Source organism: Fringilla coelebs (assembly GCF_963513975.1).
Source record: "Fringilla coelebs genome assembly, chromosome: 4".
Lineage (NCBI taxonomy): Eukaryota > Metazoa > Chordata > Aves > Passeriformes > Fringillidae > Fringilla > Fringilla coelebs.
In genome coordinates, this window is record NC_140032.1 from 68,397,085 (window position 1) to 68,419,729 (window position 22,645).

The 22,645-nt window shown below is 38.3% G+C and overlaps 1 protein-coding gene across 1 annotated transcript in view; it reads left to right on the forward strand.

Annotated features, from left to right (window-relative positions):
• The window catches only part of PRDM5 (PR/SET domain 5), a gene marked incomplete at its 5' end in the record, with an annotated part of 58,649 nt that extends 43,597 nt beyond the window's left edge, over positions 1-15,052 (forward strand). The window contains 2 exons of the mRNA XM_084204612.1: positions 389-474; positions 14,510-15,052. Coding sequence (XP_084060738.1) covers positions 389-474; positions 14,510-14,674 — 251 coding nt within the window. The 3' untranslated portion in view covers positions 14,675-15,052. The remainder of the gene's footprint in view (positions 1-388; positions 475-14,509) is intronic.
• Positions 15,053-22,645: the final 7,593 nt, after the last annotated feature.

Consider the following 22,645-nt stretch of genomic DNA (forward strand, 5'->3'; position numbering starts at 1 on the left):
GATTCTGACCCCCAGAGGCCTCTAATGGCGACCAGATGTGAAATAGAAAAAAATATTTGGGAGCAGTTAATGCCTAACCATAAAAGTGACCATGTGTAAATCACTATAGAATGTGGTTTAAGCAAGGGCATTAGGTGTTTTCTTTTTGGTTTTACTTCCCCCAAGGCTGTCTGTGTGTATTTATGTATTGTAGTGCAAAATCAGTCAGCGAAGAGGAATATTTTGATCCAGCACTCTATCCCACTCAGGCAGGATTATTTGTAATTTTTCTAAAGTTTAAATCTGCTCTTTGAAGAGAAAAGCAGCTCAATTTGACAAAGAGCTGTGCTGGAAGGCCTGCATCCTCTGAGGGCACATTTCTGGGTCCTGATGCCTCTCTTGTCCTCAGGTGAGCGTCCTTACCAGTGTCCCTACTGCGATAAAGCTTTCAGCAAGAACGACGGCTTGAAGATGCACATTCGCACCCACACCCGGGTAAGTCCCACACAAGGGGGAGTTTTTATGCTTACTTGAGGATTGTCTGGGACTCGTGTGCTCAAAAGTAATTAATTGCTGTTTGTGTTGAGATTAGGCTCTGCCAACCAAGGTATTTTATGCCTGTCAAAATAAGAGGCAAAGACTCAAGTCATTAACTTGCAAATTCTAATTAGAACTCCATTACCTTCTATTTTTTCTGTGTTTGATTTCTTTTATGTTGAAATAATAGCTGTACTAACCTCTTCATTTAACCCATGGTTATTTATAGATATAAATTAATGTTGTTTACTGAGTAAACACCTCTGTGAAGGCTTCACTGTGACTGAAACTTCAGTATCCAGTGCTTTGATTCTTACTGTGCCTGTAAAGTCCAGTCACTGTGAGCTTTTCTTGAGGCTGTACTTTATTAACTGATGACAATTTTTATATAACTTTATTTAACTGGGAGCTGTTACAGCTCATAGAGATCAGTGCAGCCTTGAGGCCAAACCAAGAAAATTCTGCATCTTCCGGGAAAAAAGAAAGGTGACATTTAACTTAGTAGTCTCCATATGCAAGTGGGCACACTAAATTGCTTTCTAAATATGTAAAATTAACAACTGTTTAAATTTCTGCAGTTCTGTGTGGGTTTTGAGCATATTGCCTCTGAGGTCCTAGATCAAGTTGTCGCTTTTGTACCCCAGACTATGCAAGTAATGAGTAGTTTGTGCAATACTCTTGATAGTTCATTGGGAACAGGCTAGTCTCATGTTGTTAGTTGTTCCTCCTTTTTGTCCAGCTGTTAAATCACTTTAAGAAGTGCTATAAATTCTTTTCTGTTGTTACTGTCCCCTCTTAACTGTGTTTGCACCAGGAGAAATTTCATGACCCATCTAAGTTCTGCATGGCTGAGGGGTAAACAAGCTCTGAAACACTGCCAAATCCAATTTTTTTTCCTGATTTTTCATACAGTTTGAGTAAAAACAACAAACACTCCCCAGCCTCTGTAGAAGAAAAATAGAGTAAAAATAATATTATTAGGCTTTTAGAGTCTACAGTGATTTACACCAAGTGATGTTTTCTTCGAAGCATTTTTTAGCTGATACGAAAGGGAGGAGTTAGGAAAATAAATTTTAAGGAGTGGATATTTCTTTTTAATATATGTAGACACTGTAATTAGGCAGGCTTTAGACATAATAAAATTTGTTTTAAAATGTCTCAGGAAATGCTCTACTGTACCATGGGGGCCAAATACCATCCTTAGAGGCACAAAGAACTCAGTGCACACCAAATACAATCTAAGTCTTTCCATCTACTTGAGATGTGTTGATCGTCTACATCTCAAAAGTCACACTTCAAGTTTTTTTATTTTGGTGTGTGAAGGTGCTAAGAAGACTGCTGGTCAAACCCAAAAGCTATTCTGTAGGCTTAAAATGTGCAAGCCAAACATGGTTTTGTAGACTTGATTATATTTTGGTTCTTTTTATGGTGATGCTGCTCTTACCCCAAAACTTGACAGTGAGGCTCATTCATATTGGATTACCATTACATGTCCATTTATCTCCATGTAAATATTTTTTTTTACTTTGAAGTAACAACAATCACTACTGCTAACATTTAATAGTAATTTCTAAATTGTAGTCTGTTGCTATAATCTTGCATGTCCCAACTTCCCCTCTTCCTCCCAGTTCACCTTATTTAATATTTAAGTAGAACTGGACAGCTAAAAAAATCAAAGGAGGTCTTAGGAGGAGGAGGGAAAAAATGGGCTAAAATTATTACTAAAAACAAGAGAAGAGAAAACAAAGTTTACTACTGACTTTCATGGACTTTCAAGCCAGAAGAAGGAATTATGGCTGAGTCTGTTCTGTAGAACATGATCCATGAAGTATTACAGGATAATAAGCTATTGTTATTTTTTTGTTCAGGTGAGTAAACATTAGTGCAGGTACAAGGGAATAAATATGTATTTTATCTGATGTGGAAGAACAGATTGGTGAAAGGAATTGGAAAGGGAAGGAAAGGAAATGTGGGAGCAACAATACTGAGGTAAATGGGGAAGACACCATTTTTGTCTTGGCAAAAATGTGAAGATTTATTTAATCTTAGTAGTAGATTGATGCTTGTCAGGAATTCAGAGTACAAGAACCAAACCAGCCCCCCTTCAGCAGAGAAAATAGCTGCTGAGCTGTTCAGGTGTGTCTTGCCTGAAGTCAGGGCTTGTGATCTGAATCCTGACTCTGAAGGAGATGTGTTCTAACCGCACCGTGTATGTAAGGACTTCTCCAGAGAAGAAAGAAACCTGTGCAGAAAGAGTTTGAGACCCCTGAGCACGATGCTAATGCACTAGGACTTGTTCTGTGTTCCTAGGCTGTTTAAACAAAGATAAACTAAAGATTAGGAAATAAAAAATGCACTGTGTTTGCCAAAGGTTTGGGTCCTTCTGTCTATTCGAAGAACAAGAAAAACCAGGAAGTCGCACTTGAAATTTTTCTTTTCAGTCATCCCCTGTTTTGACTTTTCAAGATGGTGTAAGGTTGCTGGCTTTTCCTTTTTTTACCCTTTCCTACATGTGTATTTTACTTGAAATTTATTCTTGCATGCAAGATGGCTATTGAAAGAATAAATAGCAAGATGTATAAATCCTAAAGGTATTTTTGTGTCAGCTGAGCCTAGCAATGTGGAAATAAACACAACCGTAATATGCTTCTGCAGTGATAAAATATTTTTTTTATTCATAAATATCTTGAAAAAAAGAATCTGGTCTTTTGGCCAGAAAGTTTGTGAAGTGGCTTAAAAGTAATACTGTGACATTCACCAAAGACAATAGAGATTAAATCTCAGTGTATTTTACCAGTGGGCTTAAATGCCAGACCCGATGCTGGGGATCAGGGAAGGCTGCTGGAAAAATCGTTGTAGAAAGTTGATTAAGGTCTGGCAGCTGCTAAAGTGAGCACAGCCTGGGTGGCCACAGGTGTCAGCTCCAGCTCTGGAGTAAACAGAGAAGGTAAGGCCAAACCCCTGCTGGCCAGGGCAGAGGAGAAAACACCACCCACCTGATATTAAAATGTCACCTGAGTACTGATTTGTTTCTATGAAAGTGAGTGTGTTTGCTTTATGGTTTGATGGGTTTAGGTTTTTTTTTTCCTTAAGGAGAAATATAGCAGCCTAGGAAAACATAAGTGAGGAACTTATTGAAGTTGTTGATGAAATGAGTTTACAGACCATATCAGCTTTGAGGGAGTTACACACACTGTAGGAAACTTCAGCTCTTTCCTAAAACTTTATTCAGTGCCTGACTTAACATTGCAATGTTTAAGTTTAAACATGTGGAAAAATTATTCTATATTGCAGCAATAGAATTGCTAATGCTTGGAAATATGGCCATTGATAGGTGCCCAGAGTTGTTGTCATGTTGAATTGATGTTTTCATTACTTCTGTGAATGGTGATTTTATTACAGTTGGATTCAGTGATGGAAAACAGAAAGAGCTGAAGCTATTTGAAAATGGCTTTTCATGACTTGATTTGAATATTTCATATTTACATATAACAGATATATTTAATTTTTATATCTTCTTTAAAAATCTGAGCTCCAGTGGGTGGAAGCTGCCAGCCTGTGCTTAAATGAGGTACATTTCTGAGGTAATTTAGAAATTAGAGACATTTCAGTGTATAATTTTTGTTTCATGCATAAGTGCCTACTATTTTAAAACACATTAATATTTAAATAGGTTTAAACCACACTATGTGTGGAAATTACCCAACCTTGAAATAATTTCGAGTTTTATTTATGGATTTCATGGGAATAGGGATAAATCATGGTGAGTATGGAAGTGAGGCAGTCTCCTGTAGAGGACCCTTGCAGACAGTGTTTTTGTTCCCTGAACAAGAAGAGGTCCTAAGTTAAACAGGCTTTCCGAGGCACTCATTTGGAATTTTACACTGCCCCCTCTTTTTTAACCCAAGGAATATTAAAATAGTAGTAAATGAGAAATAATGCAAGGGCAGTATTGGCATAATTTCACTTCTCCTGTGTTTCTCAGGTAATATTTGAACCTAAAGTTTGAGAAAGTGTTGTGTGTTTTAGAAGTACCATAGAATGCTTTTGTTAAACTATATTTCTTTGTGGACTAAATATAGACTTCTGGGTACATGACAGTGAGTAATGAAATAATATGATGTGTTGACTGAATTTGGAGTGGTTTTTCTATCTTGGATTTTATCTATATTTCCCTGTTGGTGAGATAGGGGTGAGTTCTGAAACATCTGCCTGAGGATGATGACTTTGCCAGGGCTGTGGTTTCCTTGCTTCTGGAATCTGTGTTTGCGCATAGAATGTGCAAGATTTGAATCCCACTGCACCTATATTTTCACACTTTTTAATGTAATGTTGACTGATGTTCATCCCTTCCTCTTAGAGTGAAAATGTACTTTTTCTATATTGATACTGTTATTTTTCAGGAGCAGGTGAACATCTATAGAATTTTCATCAATGCTGATTAAATAAACCCTCCTTCACTAAACTTTAGGGCCAGAAATTACCTCAGCAGTTCAAAAAATTGCAAAGCAATGAACTTTTCACTTTATGGGCAGCAAATAGGCAGGACTGTCATGGAAAATTGGAAGTTAATGATATGGTAAAGCCCAATGAATTGCATATACTGAATCTTTTTAAGAAATGCAGGTTTTTTTCTGGCAGGCATTTCAGAGAAGATTCATGCCTTTGTTTTAATTATAAATTTTATTGCAAAAAAGATTATTTTTTAAATACTCCTAAAACAGAATTAATTGAGACCTATTCTAAAGAAAACATTAGTCATTTCAAATAAAAGTCACATTTTGTTTAAATATGCCAGAATTATTTCACAGTTGTTTTAACAGGAAAATTTTTTGGCCTGCTCTAATTGTTGGAAATATTTTTTTAAAGGATTTTGCTTTTCAGCATGTTCTTGTAAAGTGATTTTTGATTGAGGCTTAATATTATAAGTTTCAAACCTCTGCTATTTCTGTAGAGTTGTAAATTCTCATCACCCTTTGTCTTCCAGTGTCAATGTTATGTTAGTAATTTAAGTAGGCCTCTGTCTCTGGGTCAGCCACTTGCTGTAACCTGCAGAAGCTTTCTAGTTGTAAGAGAGCATCTTGTTACTTCTTGAATTTTTTTCACACTTAGGTACAAAACTGGAGTCCATGAACTCGGGCTATCTGTGATTTTAAGTGTAAGCAGATTTCCTGCATTTTCAGGTCGGCAAAGCTGAGGGATTTCCAGGTTTCTCTTTGAGAGTAACGAGCTCCTGGTAGCTGCAGACATGACTGGTGTATTTTAATGTTATCTGGCTGGTCATGTTTGTTCATTCTAGACCACATTTTTCTATAGGCCTGATGTTTTTTCAGAGCAGTTTTTTAAAATTAACTCTCTGTTCAGGTGATAATGCAAGCATATAAATCATATTTAGTAACAGTAATACAGATATTTTCAAAATTTTCACGTAAAACACCTTTTGAAAGAAGATAGTGTTACTGTATCAGTATCTCATGAATAGACATTTTAAGATTTTGCTGTGAGCAAAGGAAGGCTTTGTTTTAGAATAATGGAAAGAAAGGGATTATGTATTTTAATTTTTTTTTGTGTGTGTCCTGTAGCATCACCATTATTCCTGTCTGTCAGTTTTCATGTTCATGTCACAAGTGTAAATATTTACATGTAATACAAGACCTGATAAGCTTTTCCTTTTTTCTCTGAACTTCTCTCAAGCTTCAGTTTTCAGCATGTTGAAAACACAGGCCCATCAAATTGGCAGTTGTATTCTTAACACTTATTTTAATCTTGAGATATGTTTATTTGGTAATAATAATAATAATGTTTAAATTATGTTTGTTTTGCTGTAAATGTTGAGCTGATGAAATACTTGTAAATTCAGATTTAGAAAGCAAGTTGGAGAGACTCCTACCAAAGTCATTCTTGTTTCACCTGTGTAAGCAATATTGCCAGGTTTACAAAAACAACCACTATTACCAGGTTTACAGTGCACAAGTGCTAACTTAGTGTGCATAATGTATTTCTATTTCTTAAGGGACATACAGGCAACTGCAGCAGCAGCTAGCAGTTCAGATATTCTGCATTTGAGTAATTCCATCTGCTGTGCTTGCAGGGCACTGTGCACTCTTTGTGTCAAGCTGTTGAAGGTGCACCAAATGTCCTTGAGATTTCTCATGTTCTGAGTGAGGTCTTTCTAATGCAAAGCACAACCTGCTGAGAATTCAAGGTGCAAGTTGTGATTCAGCCATCCACAGACACAGGAGTGTGTACTGCAGGCCCTGTTTTATTTGATGTGGATTTTAAAGTGTTTAATTTCTCTCTGTTTTAATGGTGAAACCCACTAGAGATGGGAGCTTTTAGGTCAGCATGTGTCAGTCTTACAGCAAAGCACCTTCCAGAGTACCACTGGGCTCTGCTTGGCCTTTTCTTTTCCGAGGCAGGAAGGTTGTAAATCCTGATCTACATATTTCTGTTCATACCTGGCATGCTTGAAACTGAGATATTAAATCACTGCAGTATCAGCCAAGTCCTGTCTCTCTCACTCTTCCTGCTCCCTTCCTCACTTAGATGGTCAATAAAAGAAAACACATGTAACCCTTCAGCTTGGCTGCCACCACAGCCATGGCCTGGCAGATGCTTCTTCAGCAGAGGGCAGATTTATAGTACCAGCACTTGCTAACTCCCCTGAAGTCAGATTTGGATCATCTTCCCAATTAGCTCCCGTTTTGTTGATAGTTAGCAGGTTATTCCCTTTTGTTCATGTTTTAAATTTGTCTAGTTTTTTTCTTATCTCAGTGTTGTCCCCTTTTGTCCTTTGGTGGTGGCATTAGCTCTTTTTCAGACCTGTTGCCGTGGTTTTATCTTTTTTTTTTCCTCTGCTCACATTTAAAGCAGTGATGATTATGCCAAGCAAATATCACATTTTCCATGTTGCGAGTGTTGCTTTCTCCAGCCATTGTGCAATGGAAATTTGACACGAGGGGGAGAAGGAGCAGAGAGAAAAGGAAAAGCACAGAATGTTTTGTTTTGAAGAAATTGATCTGTGAGGATGATGTTTTCTTCAAAATCAACAACAAAAAAGATCTTTTCTCTGGATATAAACTGAGGGCCAAGTTTTGCTTTGGACAGCACTACTGATTTTCCTGAAACAGACACAGATGTGAATGAAGGGAAGCTTCACTCAGGAGAGAGTAGGCTGGTGTGAATCAGTCATGTCTGCTGAAGTCACTGGAATATACAGATGGAAGGGATCTAAAATTAGATCAAAGACAGTTTTGGATATGTTTCATGCACTACAGATGTGAATTTCAATACAAATGCCAAGGGGGTGTTAGATATAGACCATTTTAGCCACAGAGAATAATACAAATATAAAGTACAGAACAGCCAAACATAATCAGGGGGAGATAATATAGCTCAGGTTTGTGACTCCAGCTTCCCAGAGTTTAAAATGCTCTTTGTCCAAAATGGGATCCTGAAATCCATTTAGCACTGGAATGATTGACCTGGTCATAATCAAGTCAATTCTTCAGATAGCTGAAGACCAAGATAATAAAAAGGGAGCGAGTCCACCTGGTGCAGTTTGTAGTAGTGAATGCTTTTGTAGGTGTTTAAGATGTGCACATTGTATACTTCACTTTGCACTTTCTGGGGAACAGCCTCCACACAGAAAGGCTGCTTTTGGAGAACTCACAGAAATATGGTTTGTGTTAACCACAATGCAAAACCAATTAAGGGGTTGTTGCAGAAACCTGCTTTTCACGTGGCTTATTTGTACGTTTCCCTTAAAAATGCAGACCCTGCTCCACGAAGTCTTTAGTCAGGTCAGCAAAGCTCCCTGTGACATTAACTTTTTGGTCTAGGTGCTATTTTTTTTTTCTTTGCACAGATCAATTCAGATCTTTTTTAGCTAATTTGTTGTGTTTTGCTGTCTACTGAAGAGTTGTGGCAATAACACAGCCTTTTCTAGGAAACTTGGTGGGAGGAGACTGCAAAGTGAAAGAACTCCATCTTTGCCCCACTGAGGTCTCTGGACCTGCCCTAAAGAGAGAGACTGGGGCATAGCCAGCACTAATTGGTTGTGCACTGTGATAGGTGTATGGTAAATGGAGACCTGATGGTTCCCAGAGACTGAGAGTAGGAATTCAATAACCAGACAGCTTATTCTCTTTGTTGTTTTAATGCCTGAGTTGTTCCATGTCACTTATCCTTGGATCCGACATCATCTCCCCAAAGAGCTTGATTACTGCCTATTATTTGTTAATTCATAGACCTAGCTGCTTTTTTTTGCATATTCATTTATAGTCATTGCTTTGAATTTAATTTAGTAAAAAGTGTTTACTTTTCTTAAAATACTATTCTTCAGAACTTAAGCAATACAGAATTAGAGGCCACAGAAAAAAAAGTAGAATGAGAGTGAAGGAAGTCTAGGTGGTGCAAAAATAATGAAAGTTTTATTGACGCCATGTGCACTGCCATAATGCTAATTCTTGCTTTTAATTGATTTATTGTTGATTTCTATACAGTTTTTCTGTAACTGTAGTGGAATCAAGGAAGAATTACACCTATAAAAGTTTCTATATGAAGGAAGAACATCAAAGAAAAAATCTTTGCATAAGTGGGTTTCCTTATTTATCTCTAATTATTTGTTTCAGGTCAGTGAGATTGCAGCTTTTCTAACATCATGTTTTACAGTAGCTGCTAACCAATAGTTCTAACAAAAATACAGATGGTTTGGTTGCCATCTGTGCTTCTTTTGAGATTCTGCAATGAGTATGTGATTAACCTTCTGTCACCACTTTTCAAAGTAAGTTTTTCTGCTACCACAGGCTTTCCTTGTACCTCCTCTTCCTCCCCTTACTTCTTCCCCTGGTTGGAAACCTCCAAACAAACTCGAAGTTTTTGTGGATAATCTTACTTGTCTGTGTGCTTTAAGCATTTTTGGGGGATAAAGGAAAGAACATTGGAATTTTATGTTTCTGTACCTTTCACGTGACAAAAAGCAGGCTCCCCAAATGGCCGGGTTGGACAGACTGGAACGGATAATTAATTCATAAGTGGGTGCTGAAGTGGAAACTGTCAGGCCACAGCTTTCCCAGCTTTCACTTAATCATTTGAAAGTCGTTTTCTGTTGTTTGCACTGACTGTAATACCTTGGAGAGAAAATAAAACTTGCACCATCCAGCATGGAATTCCACTCCTTTAATGACCTGGGCTCTGTGTTGACTCACTTTCACTCGCTGTTGTCATTGCGCGCAGGAAAAGCCGTACCAGTGCTCGGAGTGTAACAAGGCTTTCAGTCAGAAGCGAGGCCTGGACGAGCACATGAGGACCCACACCGGGGAGAAGCCCTTCCAGTGTGATGTGAGTTCCTCTCCTCCTTTCCCTTTGTTTTCTCAGCCTCAGCGCAGCAGCAGGATTTAATTGCAGGGATATTGTGGCCTTGCACTTACTGCTTGTGGCATGGTTACACTTCACGTGGGCCTGGATTGCCCAAGGAATGCAAGGCCGTTCGGGGAATTTCATGTACCCTCTTTGCTTGCCAAGAGCCATGCACACCTGTTCATTTTATGGTTTTGGATCTCATAAGAGTTATTTTCACCATTAGTAATGCAATTTGGATGTTACCATTTACAAGTTCATGCTGCTTGGGTTCCTGTATGAATTGTATGACAGGTTAATAGTTGGAGATTAGCTTGTGTAGGAAAAGGGATTTAATTTATTACATGGAATCTCAATGCTTCTGATGTTGAATGACGCAAATATGAATTCAGAATTGCCTGGTTCTGGTGAAGTCTGGTCTGATATTTTCAACATCTGCTCACAGCCTCTTGTTGCTCAGTGAGGGAATCTGGGATGCTGTGCACGCTTGCAGGGCTGAAATGCAGCGTATCCTGTGACAGTTCATAGATCACTGTCAGGTACCCTTCATGCAGCCTGCCCCCCTTGTATGCAACATCTCTCAGCTTTTGGGAGGTAGATGGGAAGGCTGAATTTGCAGAAACTGTTGGGGAATAATGTCTTCCAGAACTATCAAATGCCAAAATTGTTGCTCAAGCATTTAAGAGGAAGGCGTCAGAATGGGTGTAGAATTAGTGTAGGTGTTTTGTTTTGTGATATTGATTCTTCATGAGGCAGTCACAGGGGAGTGCCAGCTCTCAATTATATTCTAGATGGCTCAGTCTGAGCAGCTGTAAATTTGCTCAGAAATGTGTATAATTAGATGCAAAATTAGAATAACAGCTTGGCAGGAAAGTTTCAAGGGTCTGTTAACTGTTCTGGTTTTTAATGAATGATGTGATGTCATTTCATTGAGAATAAAATATATTAATTTCATGAAAAAGTTCAACTAAGATATTTTGCTGATGTCTTCAAGTTAGGAGATTTGCTGTATTCTTTTGGGATAATCTCAGCCTGGCTCTGGATGGTACCTTGAGGATTTCTCTAACTCCAAATCGTTGTCAATAACTTTTTCAGCTTTCAGATTTTTATACTGTTTATCAGCTCTTGGCCAGCTTGTAGTGTAAATGCAGTTTTTCCCACACTGTGGATCCAAGATTCACTGCTATTGGATTCAGAGTGTGCTTTTGCTGACTGACTTGGTATGGTGGTTATATTTTATAATTTTCCTTGCTTTAATTAGCAATAGGAGCTGTATGAAAGCATTCTTCCCTGTTTCAGCTTTTCCTTTAGTTTTCCTCATGAATCAAGTAGAGTTTCCCAAACCATAGCATTTCTAGAAGCAGCTGTCATCTGTGTCTAGTCCTAGTCCTTCACGTGAGAATTCTTCAGAGTGTACCTTCAGTTACTGGTGATATTTTTTGTACTTCAAGTTTCTACCTTGTTTCACCAAAATCAGTCTTCAGTAGGAGCCTTTTGCTGGCTGCACACTGCCAGAGGCTGCTGATCTTTTGGGGTTTGGACATAACAGCAGTTGCCTCTACTGTTCATTCCTGCATGCTCCAGTGACCCAGGCGCCCACCATGGTTGCTTAATGCACACTTGGAGAGGGTTAAAATTGATGTTTTCAATCATTTCTCCTTATTTCACCTGGGCTTCTGTTCCGCACATGCTAGGGACACAGTAAATGTCACCCAGAGCAGCCCATTCCTCCAGGGCTGTCTTGCACATTGCATGATTCCAGATGTTTTTGTACAAGTTACAGGCAAAGCAGTAGTAGACAATTACAGAAAAACATCCCTATGGGGGACGTTTATTGTGGGCTACCCAATAATAAATTTCCTTTTTACGTTTGAGTATTTTCACCTACAATTTTTTATTCTTCTCAAGATAGCTTTAGATGCTCTCATTATTTTTTCATATAATGACTTGAGTGGTAATTTATGACAACTTCCACAAGTTCTTATCTCTGGAATACCCCATACCAATTCTTTTAGTCTATATATTTGCTTTAAATAGATTTTTTTTTTCCAGAGGCAGAAATAAAAATCATGTCTTCTCTTCCTGTCTCATTCTCCTCTCTCAGGCACATGGAACAGTCATTACAGTGCAGGACTGAGTTACATGTGAAACTAATCCTTGTACTCTGTTTGAGGAAGGTACTACAGTTTATTTATGTGTCTATTCCTGTGTCTTATCAGCCAGCAAAAGCATTTTCAGACCTTAATGTCTCAAAGCTCTCACATCCCACGGATCATTGTGGAAATTGAATATTCCCATTTTAAGCTGGCAATTCTAATACATGTCACCTAGAAAAGTGAAAATAACTGAAATATTGAAATAGAAATGCAATTTTTCATAGAAAATTAGATGTCTGGCCTCTCCAGACCAGCCTGTTTTTTACTGGAAGGCCAATTGAACTTCAGTTTCTCAGAGACAATAGATTATTTTGGGGGGGCAGAAAGGTCAAGTACTGCCTGTCCTGGTTTCTTTCCAATACAGTATTTCCTTCTACTCTGCCTCTGGTTGACCTTACACTTTATTTCAAATGTCAGTCTTTCCATCCTCCCTAGCTGACCGAAACTTTGATCATTTTGAAGAGACTGATTAGAGCTCAAGTGCACATTAGCAAGAGAGATGGTAAATCTGTAAAATATCAGTCTTGCTTACAAAATTGATATGAAGCAAACTCTTAAAAGAATTCCCCAAAACTTTTCTGCATAAGAACAGCACAGGATGTGCCATACCTTTAATAATCCTGTGCTTTCCATGTGTTTTTTGAAGAAGGAAGGTAGCACAACATGGTAGAGCCTTGGAGGATCAGAAGGACACAATATATTGGTCACATGAGCAGAATAAATGAAATAAATCTACTTTGAGGCTGTATTATAAGCTTTTATTTTAGAAATTAAGAGATGTGTGTAAGATACACAGAACACACACATCTTGTATGTGTGTATGTCCCTGACTGGCCTCCTGGGCTCTCAAGAAACATGGAGTATTTACAAGTGTGTTACACTTCCAGCGCACTGGGATTCGTGGCTGTGATTAGATAAATGTTCCCTCTGTGTGCTCTGTGAAGGAGAAACAGAAACCTTTGGCTTTGCCAAAAGCAGTGCTCAAGCATGAGCTGACCAGTGGGTGCTGTAATTGAGGTCCAGTGTCAGTAACGAAGGGGTGGCTGTTGCTTGGGTCTAAGAGAGGTTTATTCAGAGATTATTCACTGGGGAAAAGCTGGAGAGCTGCTGTATGAAGGTCTTCAGCATTACATCATGTCAGAAAGTCAAAAATGTTCTAGTGCAGCAGCACACACAGTGTGGGGAGAAATTATTTTGGGTACAAAACTTGCCTCTGGCCATTGCCATTTTATGGTCATTTACTGGTTTAGCCTTAATTGGCATAAAAGCCATATGCTGGAGGTCAAGATGATCTACTTGGATGGTCAGCTCTTGTTGTGGTTTCTAAAGGAATAAGTCATCATTCAGCATTTGCAGTAGTTGGGTGCCAATATAAATTTAAAGCTTCGTTTTTCTCCAGAGGGATTGTCCTGGGTTCCTTGAGTCTTTTTCTGCATGAAAGAGATGTTGTCTAGAATGAACATGGAATTTTAAGAGTGCAAGCCTATGGGTTTTCATTCTTGTTTAATTATATGACTCTTGTCTATTTCATTTGTCAAATCAGCAGCTGCTTCCTTTTCTTTTTTTCTTCATTTCCCTGTCAAATTCATGCTAGAGTATTTCCTTGCACAGTCGGTAAGTGTGACAGTATAACTGCACAGTTTCAGTTGAGTTGGTGTCTTGCCTTAACTTTTAATTCTAACTTTTCTTTGCTGAACTTGTTCTTTTAACCTTTTGTGGTTTTCATTTTAACTTCAGTACAGGGGTTTTATAAAGGAATGGCTTTAGTATGGGCAGAGTCCCTTGTGCCTCTGTCCAGCTATTCAAATGGCAGAATGAACTGGGCTGCTTGGAATACAGTGGAGGAAGGAGAGCAGCACACCAGATAATTATGCAAAGGAATTGCACCTTCATTTATCAGATGTCTGCCATTTTCTTGGCCAGGTACCGAAAGGCTGAAACAACCAGGTTTCCTTTACATTAGTAGTTAATCTTTCTTGCAGTCTTCAGAACATGTTCATTCTCACTCCTCCCTCCTTGCAACTGAGCAATTGGAACTGATTCTTTTGGAAGCTGCAGGTGTCATTCTGGAGGTCAGGAAGGAAATATTTCATTTGAACTGATGTTTGCTCATGATTTTTTGTCACAATTTTTCCTGCATCCTAGATAGAACAATAGCTTTAAAAAAAACCTGAATGAAACACCACAGTCTTACTGGGACACCTCGATGTCTTGGTATTTTGAAGATTGAGTCTCTTTTAGACAGACAGCATCATTGTGCCTGTGGTACCACTCCTAATATACAGCATCAAAAGATGCCAGGCAGATTAAAAATTTTTCAGGTGCTCTCTAGAGGAATTTTTCTTCCAAAGACCAGCTCATTTATTAAGTACTGCAGGTATGTGTGGCTGTGGCCTCAGTGATGTAACCTTAGGAGTGTTGTACATGCTTGAAATTGTAATACTTGGTTTGTCTTTGTCTTGTGTTCACTGCCTCAGGTTTGTGACCTGTCCTTCAGCCTGAAGAAGATGCTGATCCGACACAAGCTGACTCACAACCCCAACCGCCCCATGGCAGAGTGCCAGCTCTGCCACAAGAAGTTTACAAGGAATGACTACCTCAAAGTGCACATGGAAAATGTCCATGGAGAAACTGACAGCTAAATACAGCCTCAGTGAGAAGGGTGGATCCAAAGTGGTGCATTTGTATGTGTACAAACTCCAGACTTCCCACCTGGCCAGTAAGCACAGTCAGGAGAAACAACCGTAATGCCTTCACATGTTGTTTTCCCCAATTTTGTTGTAAATAAGTTAGTAGGAAAAAAAAAAAAAAAACAGAACACATTCTGATGTAAAACAGCTTGAAAATAAAAAAAAAAAATTAAGATACAAGAACTTCGGAAAAAAATTATCCTCATTTAAACAAAGAAACTTTAAGGAAACTTTCCTTTGTTAATGACATCCTTAGAAACTTAAATATTAGTAGCAGTGCCTGGAAATCCTGGACACTTGCAACCAAACTCTTGGCTGTCTGCAACTGTATTTCTGTATCTAACCTACAAGGCTGCATTAAAATTATTTAATTTGAAACCACACAGAATTTGTCATTCTAATTGACTGCTGATTGTATCCAGGCTTGTTTTATTCCTATCATAATTCTGCATTTTCTTGTAACACAATTTTGTCTCATTTTATTTGCAGCTTTCTCATTACTGTATGAAACTCATTAACTTGAATTGATTCTTGAGATGCCAAAATGTGTGGGTAGAGAACGTGGAAATCTGTCAGTGTTCAGTATTCCTGTATGAGTTTGAGGAGGATTGATTTCATCTGGTTAGATGAAACAAGACTGAAGCGAAAATTTTGAGCAATTTAGTTTCAAGTACTATACTTACACTCATCACTCTGGCTGGCAAGGCAAGTGGAAAGACATCTGAAAAGGGTAGCTTGAGCAGCTAGAATTGTTGAGTTTACATGTGTTTGCCTTCCTGGTGAATAGCTGGTTCCCACAGTGTTTCTTCCTGCTGAATCAGATGCCCTGGATTTCTTCATATCACTTAAATACCTTTTTCTTTTTTTTTTCTTAGTACCGTTCATGAGCACTGGGAAAAATACTGCTTTAAAACCAAGTAACAGTCAAATTCTTCATGTTATCAGAGTGAGTTGTTTGCTGCAGAAGACTCTTCAAAAGAGTTCCCACAGGCCCTCTTGTACAGCCAGATAACCAATAAATTCTTATCTACAAGGACAGTAAAACTGTAACTTCAGAGGGTGATGGCATGTGGAATTCCTGAGTTATCAGCAGTTAATATTAAGGCTCTGGCATGAGCAAACTGTTCAGATTCATTTTGGGCCTGTCATTGTTTTGCAAAATGAACTGTACACGTGTATAGAGTTCCTGCAGATTTTGGAGAAGTGTAGTTATGAATGATTCTCTCATTTGGGGCAACCTCCTATGTGTAAAAGCATCCTAAGCCTTCATGCCCTGTTTGCTTCCTGAGAGGTAAGAGAGACTTGGAGACTTTGCCAGTTCCATTCCACAAATCATTTGTTCATGTAAATTAAATATCTTCTAAGTGTCAAAGACAAATGTAATTGAAATAAGCATTACAAAGTTGGGTAAAGAATATTTCCTCCTTTGTAGAGATTTTGTTACAATTTATCAATACAGTTTATTTCTAGGACCAGAAAACTTTAATTTACTGGTAGTTGCTATAAAAAAGAATATAATATTAAGTGTTAGACAGCAAAAGCAACCAGTATCATATACTGAGTTGTGTGATAGTTTTTTAACTATGTGTTCTTAAGTGTCTCCTAGGAGAATTAGAGTGGTCCCTGTTTTGACATGTGTGGGGTTACTTTTTTGTTGTTGTTGTTTGCCTTTTTGACATTGGTGGAAAGAATTGGGTCATAGGAAAACCAAGATTCCAAAATACAGCACTAAAAAAAAAAAACAAAAAATACCAAAAAGTGAAGGTTTTCTAAGGAATTTTTGAGGGACTAGTCTGTTAAAATACAAAGAAGAAAATCCTTTAGGGAAAAAAAATATGATTTTTTAACATATTTACATGTTTTGCGTAGGTTTGTTGCTAGAAATCTGTACTGCAAAGTTGCTCCATGTTTAGAGTTGATACCTGCTTTTGAGAAGAATGTCTAGTTGTGGGAGTCATGAAGTAGAGAGGAGAATGTCCTGTTTGTTAATAATTATTTCTAGGTAAGCTACAATATATAAGGATTAATCTTGCTGTATTAGCAGCAGCAGCAGTTAAACAGCTGAAGCTTTGATCTTGTTAATGGTGTCAACAGAACAAGGGATTGACAGGATCAATGAGGGATTTCAAACCTTCCTGGCAAACAGAAGAAGCAGGTGCAGGAGGTTGAAGCTCAGCTCCAGATGAGCATCTTTTCTGTCTTGTCCTCCAGGAACTTTCCCTTTGGGCTAAAATGGCTGCAGACCTGAGCTGCTACAGAGCAAGCACCTGGCTTGGCAGCTCCAGGTCTTGCTACAGCAAGAGCTGCCATCTTCTTTCCACAGGGGTCTGAATTTCTCCCAGTCAGAGGTAATATGTTTCCCATTACTGGATTCATGAACTGTGTAATTGATTTTATATGCAGGGCAGACTTAACAGTATGCTACATATATTCATATTTTTATTTGATTTGTAGCTTTCTTAAACAAAAAAAAAAAAAAAGGAGCAAATCAAAACAAAGAGAAAAAAAAAAGCCAACCAGCAAACCCTTCTTCTTTGAGTAAAAATTTCCATTTGCAGTGTCCCACTTGATATTACCTGGAAAAAATAAAGACTGTTTCCTTCACTTGATTTTGAGAAGTGATAAAGTGAAACCTGTTGCTTTAAAGGTAATTGTAAATTTTTAGTGTTGTTTGCATGTTTGTTCGTTAATCATAATTTGTTAAAATACTGACTTTTCCTTAGTGAGTGGTGCCTTGCAGAATAATAGGAAAATATGGAGATATTCCTGTAAGCACTGCAATTTTACAAGCTTGTGACTTTTTTCCCCATGTGCTGTAATTTTGTGCAGATACTGTTCCATTTCTTCTCCTAATTTTTCAATTACCACTGGCCCCGCTTGGAGAGGGCTCCATTTCTGATGTTGGGAACAGCAGCACTCTCACTAGTTCTTTTTGTTTTTCATTCTGATCAGCTATGTGGCCACAAGGTGATACAAATCATGATGATAAATATCTTTTAACTTTCTAATGTTAGATTTCTGGTCTGTCTCTATGACTGTGATGGATTTCATGCATTCTTTAATTTGAACTATCCAGTCCTAAGTAGAAATCAGATAAAGGAGGGGATAGTGTAAGTTAACCTCTGCTGGGCATTTTGTGTTGCTTTAGGTTGCATCCTTTAGTGCTCGAAGTGCCTTATTTGTGTCAGTAAGTACCAGTGCTTTTATTGTTCCTAGACACCTGACTGTGTTTATTTTAATTTTCAGTTTGAAAGGTAGCATAGCAGTCCCTCTAAAGCATCACTTTGAGCAGAAGAGCTCAGTGTGCTGCTGTCAGGGTGGTCAGGGTACAGTAAAAGGTTTTCAGATCGGTTACATACTTACTGTACTGAAGTATTGGGATTTTCTTCACAGTGAGATTTGAAATCTGCTTAATTGGGTTTTTTAGGCAAGTATGACCTCAGAAGTTGTGTTCTTCATCATGAATTCTGGCAGCTGTATGTTCTGTGGTACATCAAGAAGATAGGAGAAATTTAAGTAATTTAAGTCACAGCTGAAGAGTTGTCACAGATAAAGTTTCCTTGATCTGGAAAATTATTAATTGCACATTTCAACCTGGGATAGCCAGTCTTTTATTTAATAGTTATTGCCTATTTAGTCCCTTTTATCTCCTGTCCCCTTCTCTTTGTGAGCTCTTCCTGACTCTGTGCAATGCTGTGGGCAGTGACTTGGCAGAGAGAGCTCAGTGTTTGCAAAGTGTTTGCTGCTCACTTTCCCTGAGCCCTGTTTGTTATGCTCAAGTAGCAGCAACGTCATGGAGTTTGCTAACATCAGCTGCTCTCATGTTACAGCAGCAGAGGGATCAGAGCTGGCCTTGATATCCAAGCTGTCATCACCCTCCAGTAATGAGGGAAATGAGGGGGAAACACCTGCTTGTGTCACAAGTGCAGGAGAGACTTGATGGTCCGTTTGTCTCCATGGACTCCAGCTGAGATAGGCAGGAAAATATTCCTGGATCTCCATCACTGCGCTGTACCGTGGCCTGGTACGTCAGAAGAATCTAGGTAGTGAGATAGAGAAAGGAAAAACAAAGCCACTTAGTGTTTGACTTCTGGTGTTACTGTGTAAAACCACGAGGTCTTTCCAGCAACTATCCCAAGGAAACTTGGATTTAAGAATTATTGTTCATTTTAAGAAAGAGAAAAATAGTAAGAGTTGCCACCTAGGTTTTTGAAATGGTGTGATCCCACAAGGCTTTCACCTAAAGTGTTATATAGGTCAGATTTATAAAAGGCTAGAATGGGAAGGCGAGATCAGTTTCATAGGGCTCTGGAAGTCTGATTCTGTGTGTGCTCCTGGAAATTTGTAGAGTCTAACTGAATTTTGGCATTTGACACCATTGTCTTGGTTTTCCCTAGTAGGATGTCCTGATAAGTAGGAACTTTGGTTCTGTAAAATTATAACCAGACAGTGTCCCAGTTAAAATTTGATACTTTGTTCAAAAAAACTTAGAGCAACAACGAGACAAAATCACAACCTCTTCTTATTAAGTTATGTTAGTTGTATATAAATTTCCCATAACACATCTTGCATCACAAACAGATATGATCAGCTGTACTTCAAATATCATTGGTCATGTGTTCATAGCCTTTATCTTTCAAATCTCTGAAGCAATGCAAGTGTCTCAGCATGTTTGTACAGCAGCAGCATCAGGTAGATGTAGCACATAGTGAACTGGGAATAAGTGGTTGTGTTTTCTAATTCCCTTTGTTTCGTGGTGAAGCAGCATGTTCTTGGCTGAACAGTAATTGAAGAGAGGTTGTTTTCATTTCTGTTTTTCTCTGAGAAGGGCATTCAGCAAAAAGGAACAATAATAAAAGTTGTTTTGGGTTTGTGGATTCAGGGGGTTTTTTGGTTATCCTTCTACAGGGAAAAGACTATAAGCCCTTAAATCCACAAGTTCATTTCCAGTTACCAGCTGTTCAAACAAAACTGGGAGGAAGTGCTACAACAGGTAAGGTTGTTGCTGGAGGAGAAACCTCCACTGCAGTGTTATCCAGGTTTGGTACTAATTGTGATAATTTTCTACTAATGTTGTGATCATTCTCTGTGTCATGCCTCAGACTTTTAAAATAGTCTTTAACAAACTTGATCTGCAAATACAATGTAGATTATAAATCCACTTAGCAGGACAAGAAGCACCAAAGTCATTTCACAAAATGACATCTTGTTCTAAATGTTTTAAAGCATTTGAGTCCTTTTGTCTGGCATGTTCTAACTGTTTAACATAGGTCAGTTATACTGTGATAAAACTTGGAGGGTTTGGTCACTACATTACCTTTTGCATCTGTGTGCAATTTGTTCAGTTTCATAGTAGGTAAAGGGGGAAAGGGGAATTAGATCTGCTGAGATGAAATAATAAAAGCCCTTTTGGGCATGGAAGAAAAAAATTGTGATTACAGATCTCACTTTTTCTTCTTTTATCACTTGTAACAAAATTATTAAAGACTTGGAATAATAAAGCTGTGGATGAAGTTAGCTATTTAATCAGGTTCTGTCTAGAAAATGCAAGAGGAGGATGAATTATTAAATGAAGAGTACACTAATCTTTACAAGTTGCATACTTTTTCTGTGTTTATGGGAATTTGCTGTTTCAACCAGGGCAGGTTGCTGCCTTCCCTTCTGGTATTGAGCACTGAGTTTAGCTTGTAGCTCAGTCTTGCCTGGTGACACTGACAGCTTATGCAGAGGACATTTTTTACTGTTTGGCTTTTGCAAAGAAGAAGGTTGTATTACTGGGTTATTCTGGGCAGAGGGTGCCAGGGCCTGAACTTTCCTGTCCTTCCTTGTGAACAGCCTTGAGCCTTGTAAAGACACTTTCTTAAAATCTCTTTAATCTCTTGCTATATTTTTGTTTGCTAAATTCACTCTGTATGTCTAAGAGAAAATCCTGCAGTTTTGAGTAACCTGACCCAAAAGTTTTCCTCAAATGAGTGCAGTGGAAAGTTTCCTCTGCAGTAGGGGCAGTTGGTGGTAAGCCAAGCAGGTGAGGTTATCCCTTTCTAAACCAAAATCCTTGTGTGGGATGACAGGGCTGGGCTTAGCTCTTCAATATAGAAGAAGACTCTGAGATCATTTCTGTTGGAGCTACAATTCAGGCCAGGTGTACTAAACAAAACCTTCTGTAAATTCTTCTGCCCACACCTTTACAGTGCAGCAAAGGTGGCTGGAAGCAGTGATTCTTCTTCTTGCTTTGATACTTTTCATTAGCCTAGCAATTATAGTAAGGGTTGAATGTGGCTGTAGAATTCAGATGGGAATTGGAGTAGAAAAATCTGTGAAATCAATGATTTGAACTTTGTTTGCTTGTTTGTTTTCCTTGTTCTAAATATCAGTCTGTAGAAAACCATCACAAAACTGGACATGACTTAGCCAATCACTGTAGAGGTGGCAAATGGGGTTAAAATTTAGCTGTTCTCAGTAAGAGAGACAAATTGCTGATTGGTATGCAAGCTTAATGTTTTCTTTTGAAACCTAAACAATTAATAGCCTATTAGAAGTAAAAGAAAAAAAAAAAAGATGCTTTTCCCTGGTATAAATGAGTGCATTTGCTTTGTACCAGAATGGTACCTTCCTGTAGTATATTTCAGTGGCACTAGGAATTATTTATCCCTTCAGCTGCAATTGTCTAATTAATCTTTTCTTGAATTGACAAGTCATACAAAGAATCATCCTACTTAGATTTCAGGCTAACAGCTACCAGCCATGTGATTGCTCATTATGGATGGTGGATAAAGTTACATTTTCTGAGTTTATTAAATGTTACAAGGCAAGATTTTCCCAGAAACAGAAAATTAGTCTACAGTTTTGGAGCCCTTAGTTGTGATCGTAAATTGCTACTCTTGAGCATAGTACTGATCGAGTGTCAGGTGAATAAATTTATTAAACCTAAGAAAACCCAACCACATGTGTGTTCCCTAGCAGACTTACTTCATAATTGCTGGTAACTTCCCTTGTGAATATAAAAACGCAGTCAGTAGCTAATTCTGTAATTACAAATTTCCTATGATTAGCTGTGCTGTTTCCTAAATTAGAAGCTGGCAAGGTCTGCTCAGGATATGGGCTATTGTCATGTTGCCCATGTTAGCCACAGTTCACCTCTCTGTCAGTAGAGGATAAACATGTAAATGTTTTGCTTCAAAAGGTATTTTCAGAAATATAACAACTTCTGAATGCGCTTACTCTGAAAGAATCTGGAGCTGCATATTTGCTGTGCACTCAAAGTGGCTGTGGCATTTGCCTTTGCTTTTTCTGAAAGCAGATTCTGGCTGGATAAACTGCTTTCACCATCTCTTTTTCTGCTTGGTGTTCCTCATGCCATGTTTTGAGAAGCCCCAGACATAAAGAACAATATTTTCTAGAAACCAAGCAAAATAGGTCACAGATGAATCCTTGGGTCTGTGTTTCATTTCAGACTTACCTTAGGTGAATCCACAGCTGCTGTAGATTTTGGCAATACATCCTCTGAGAAAATGAAGAATGTTTTCTTGCTCTCATCTTGTACTTGCTTAACTTTGCTTTGGGAAGTTGATTTATGCTCATGTAGGAAGAAGAAATTACTACAGTAAATATATGTGCCAGAGTGTGGTTATGGAGTTCACTGTTTACAGTAGGCACAAGCAGTATATTAAACAATATATTTGTGTATTATACATGTGTAGCATGTATGCACATAGATCAAACCATGTACACTGTAGGGAAGAGTTGCTGTTAATGTGAATAATTTTTAATAATGACTGAACAAGGCAAATTATGTGGTCATTATAATTATCTGTGGAGCCAAAGCTGGCTTCAGAACAAATGAAGAATTGCCTGAACCTGGTTAATAGGATTCATATTCTCAGCAGATGGCAAGGTTATGTTTTTAAGTAGAGGCAATCAGGA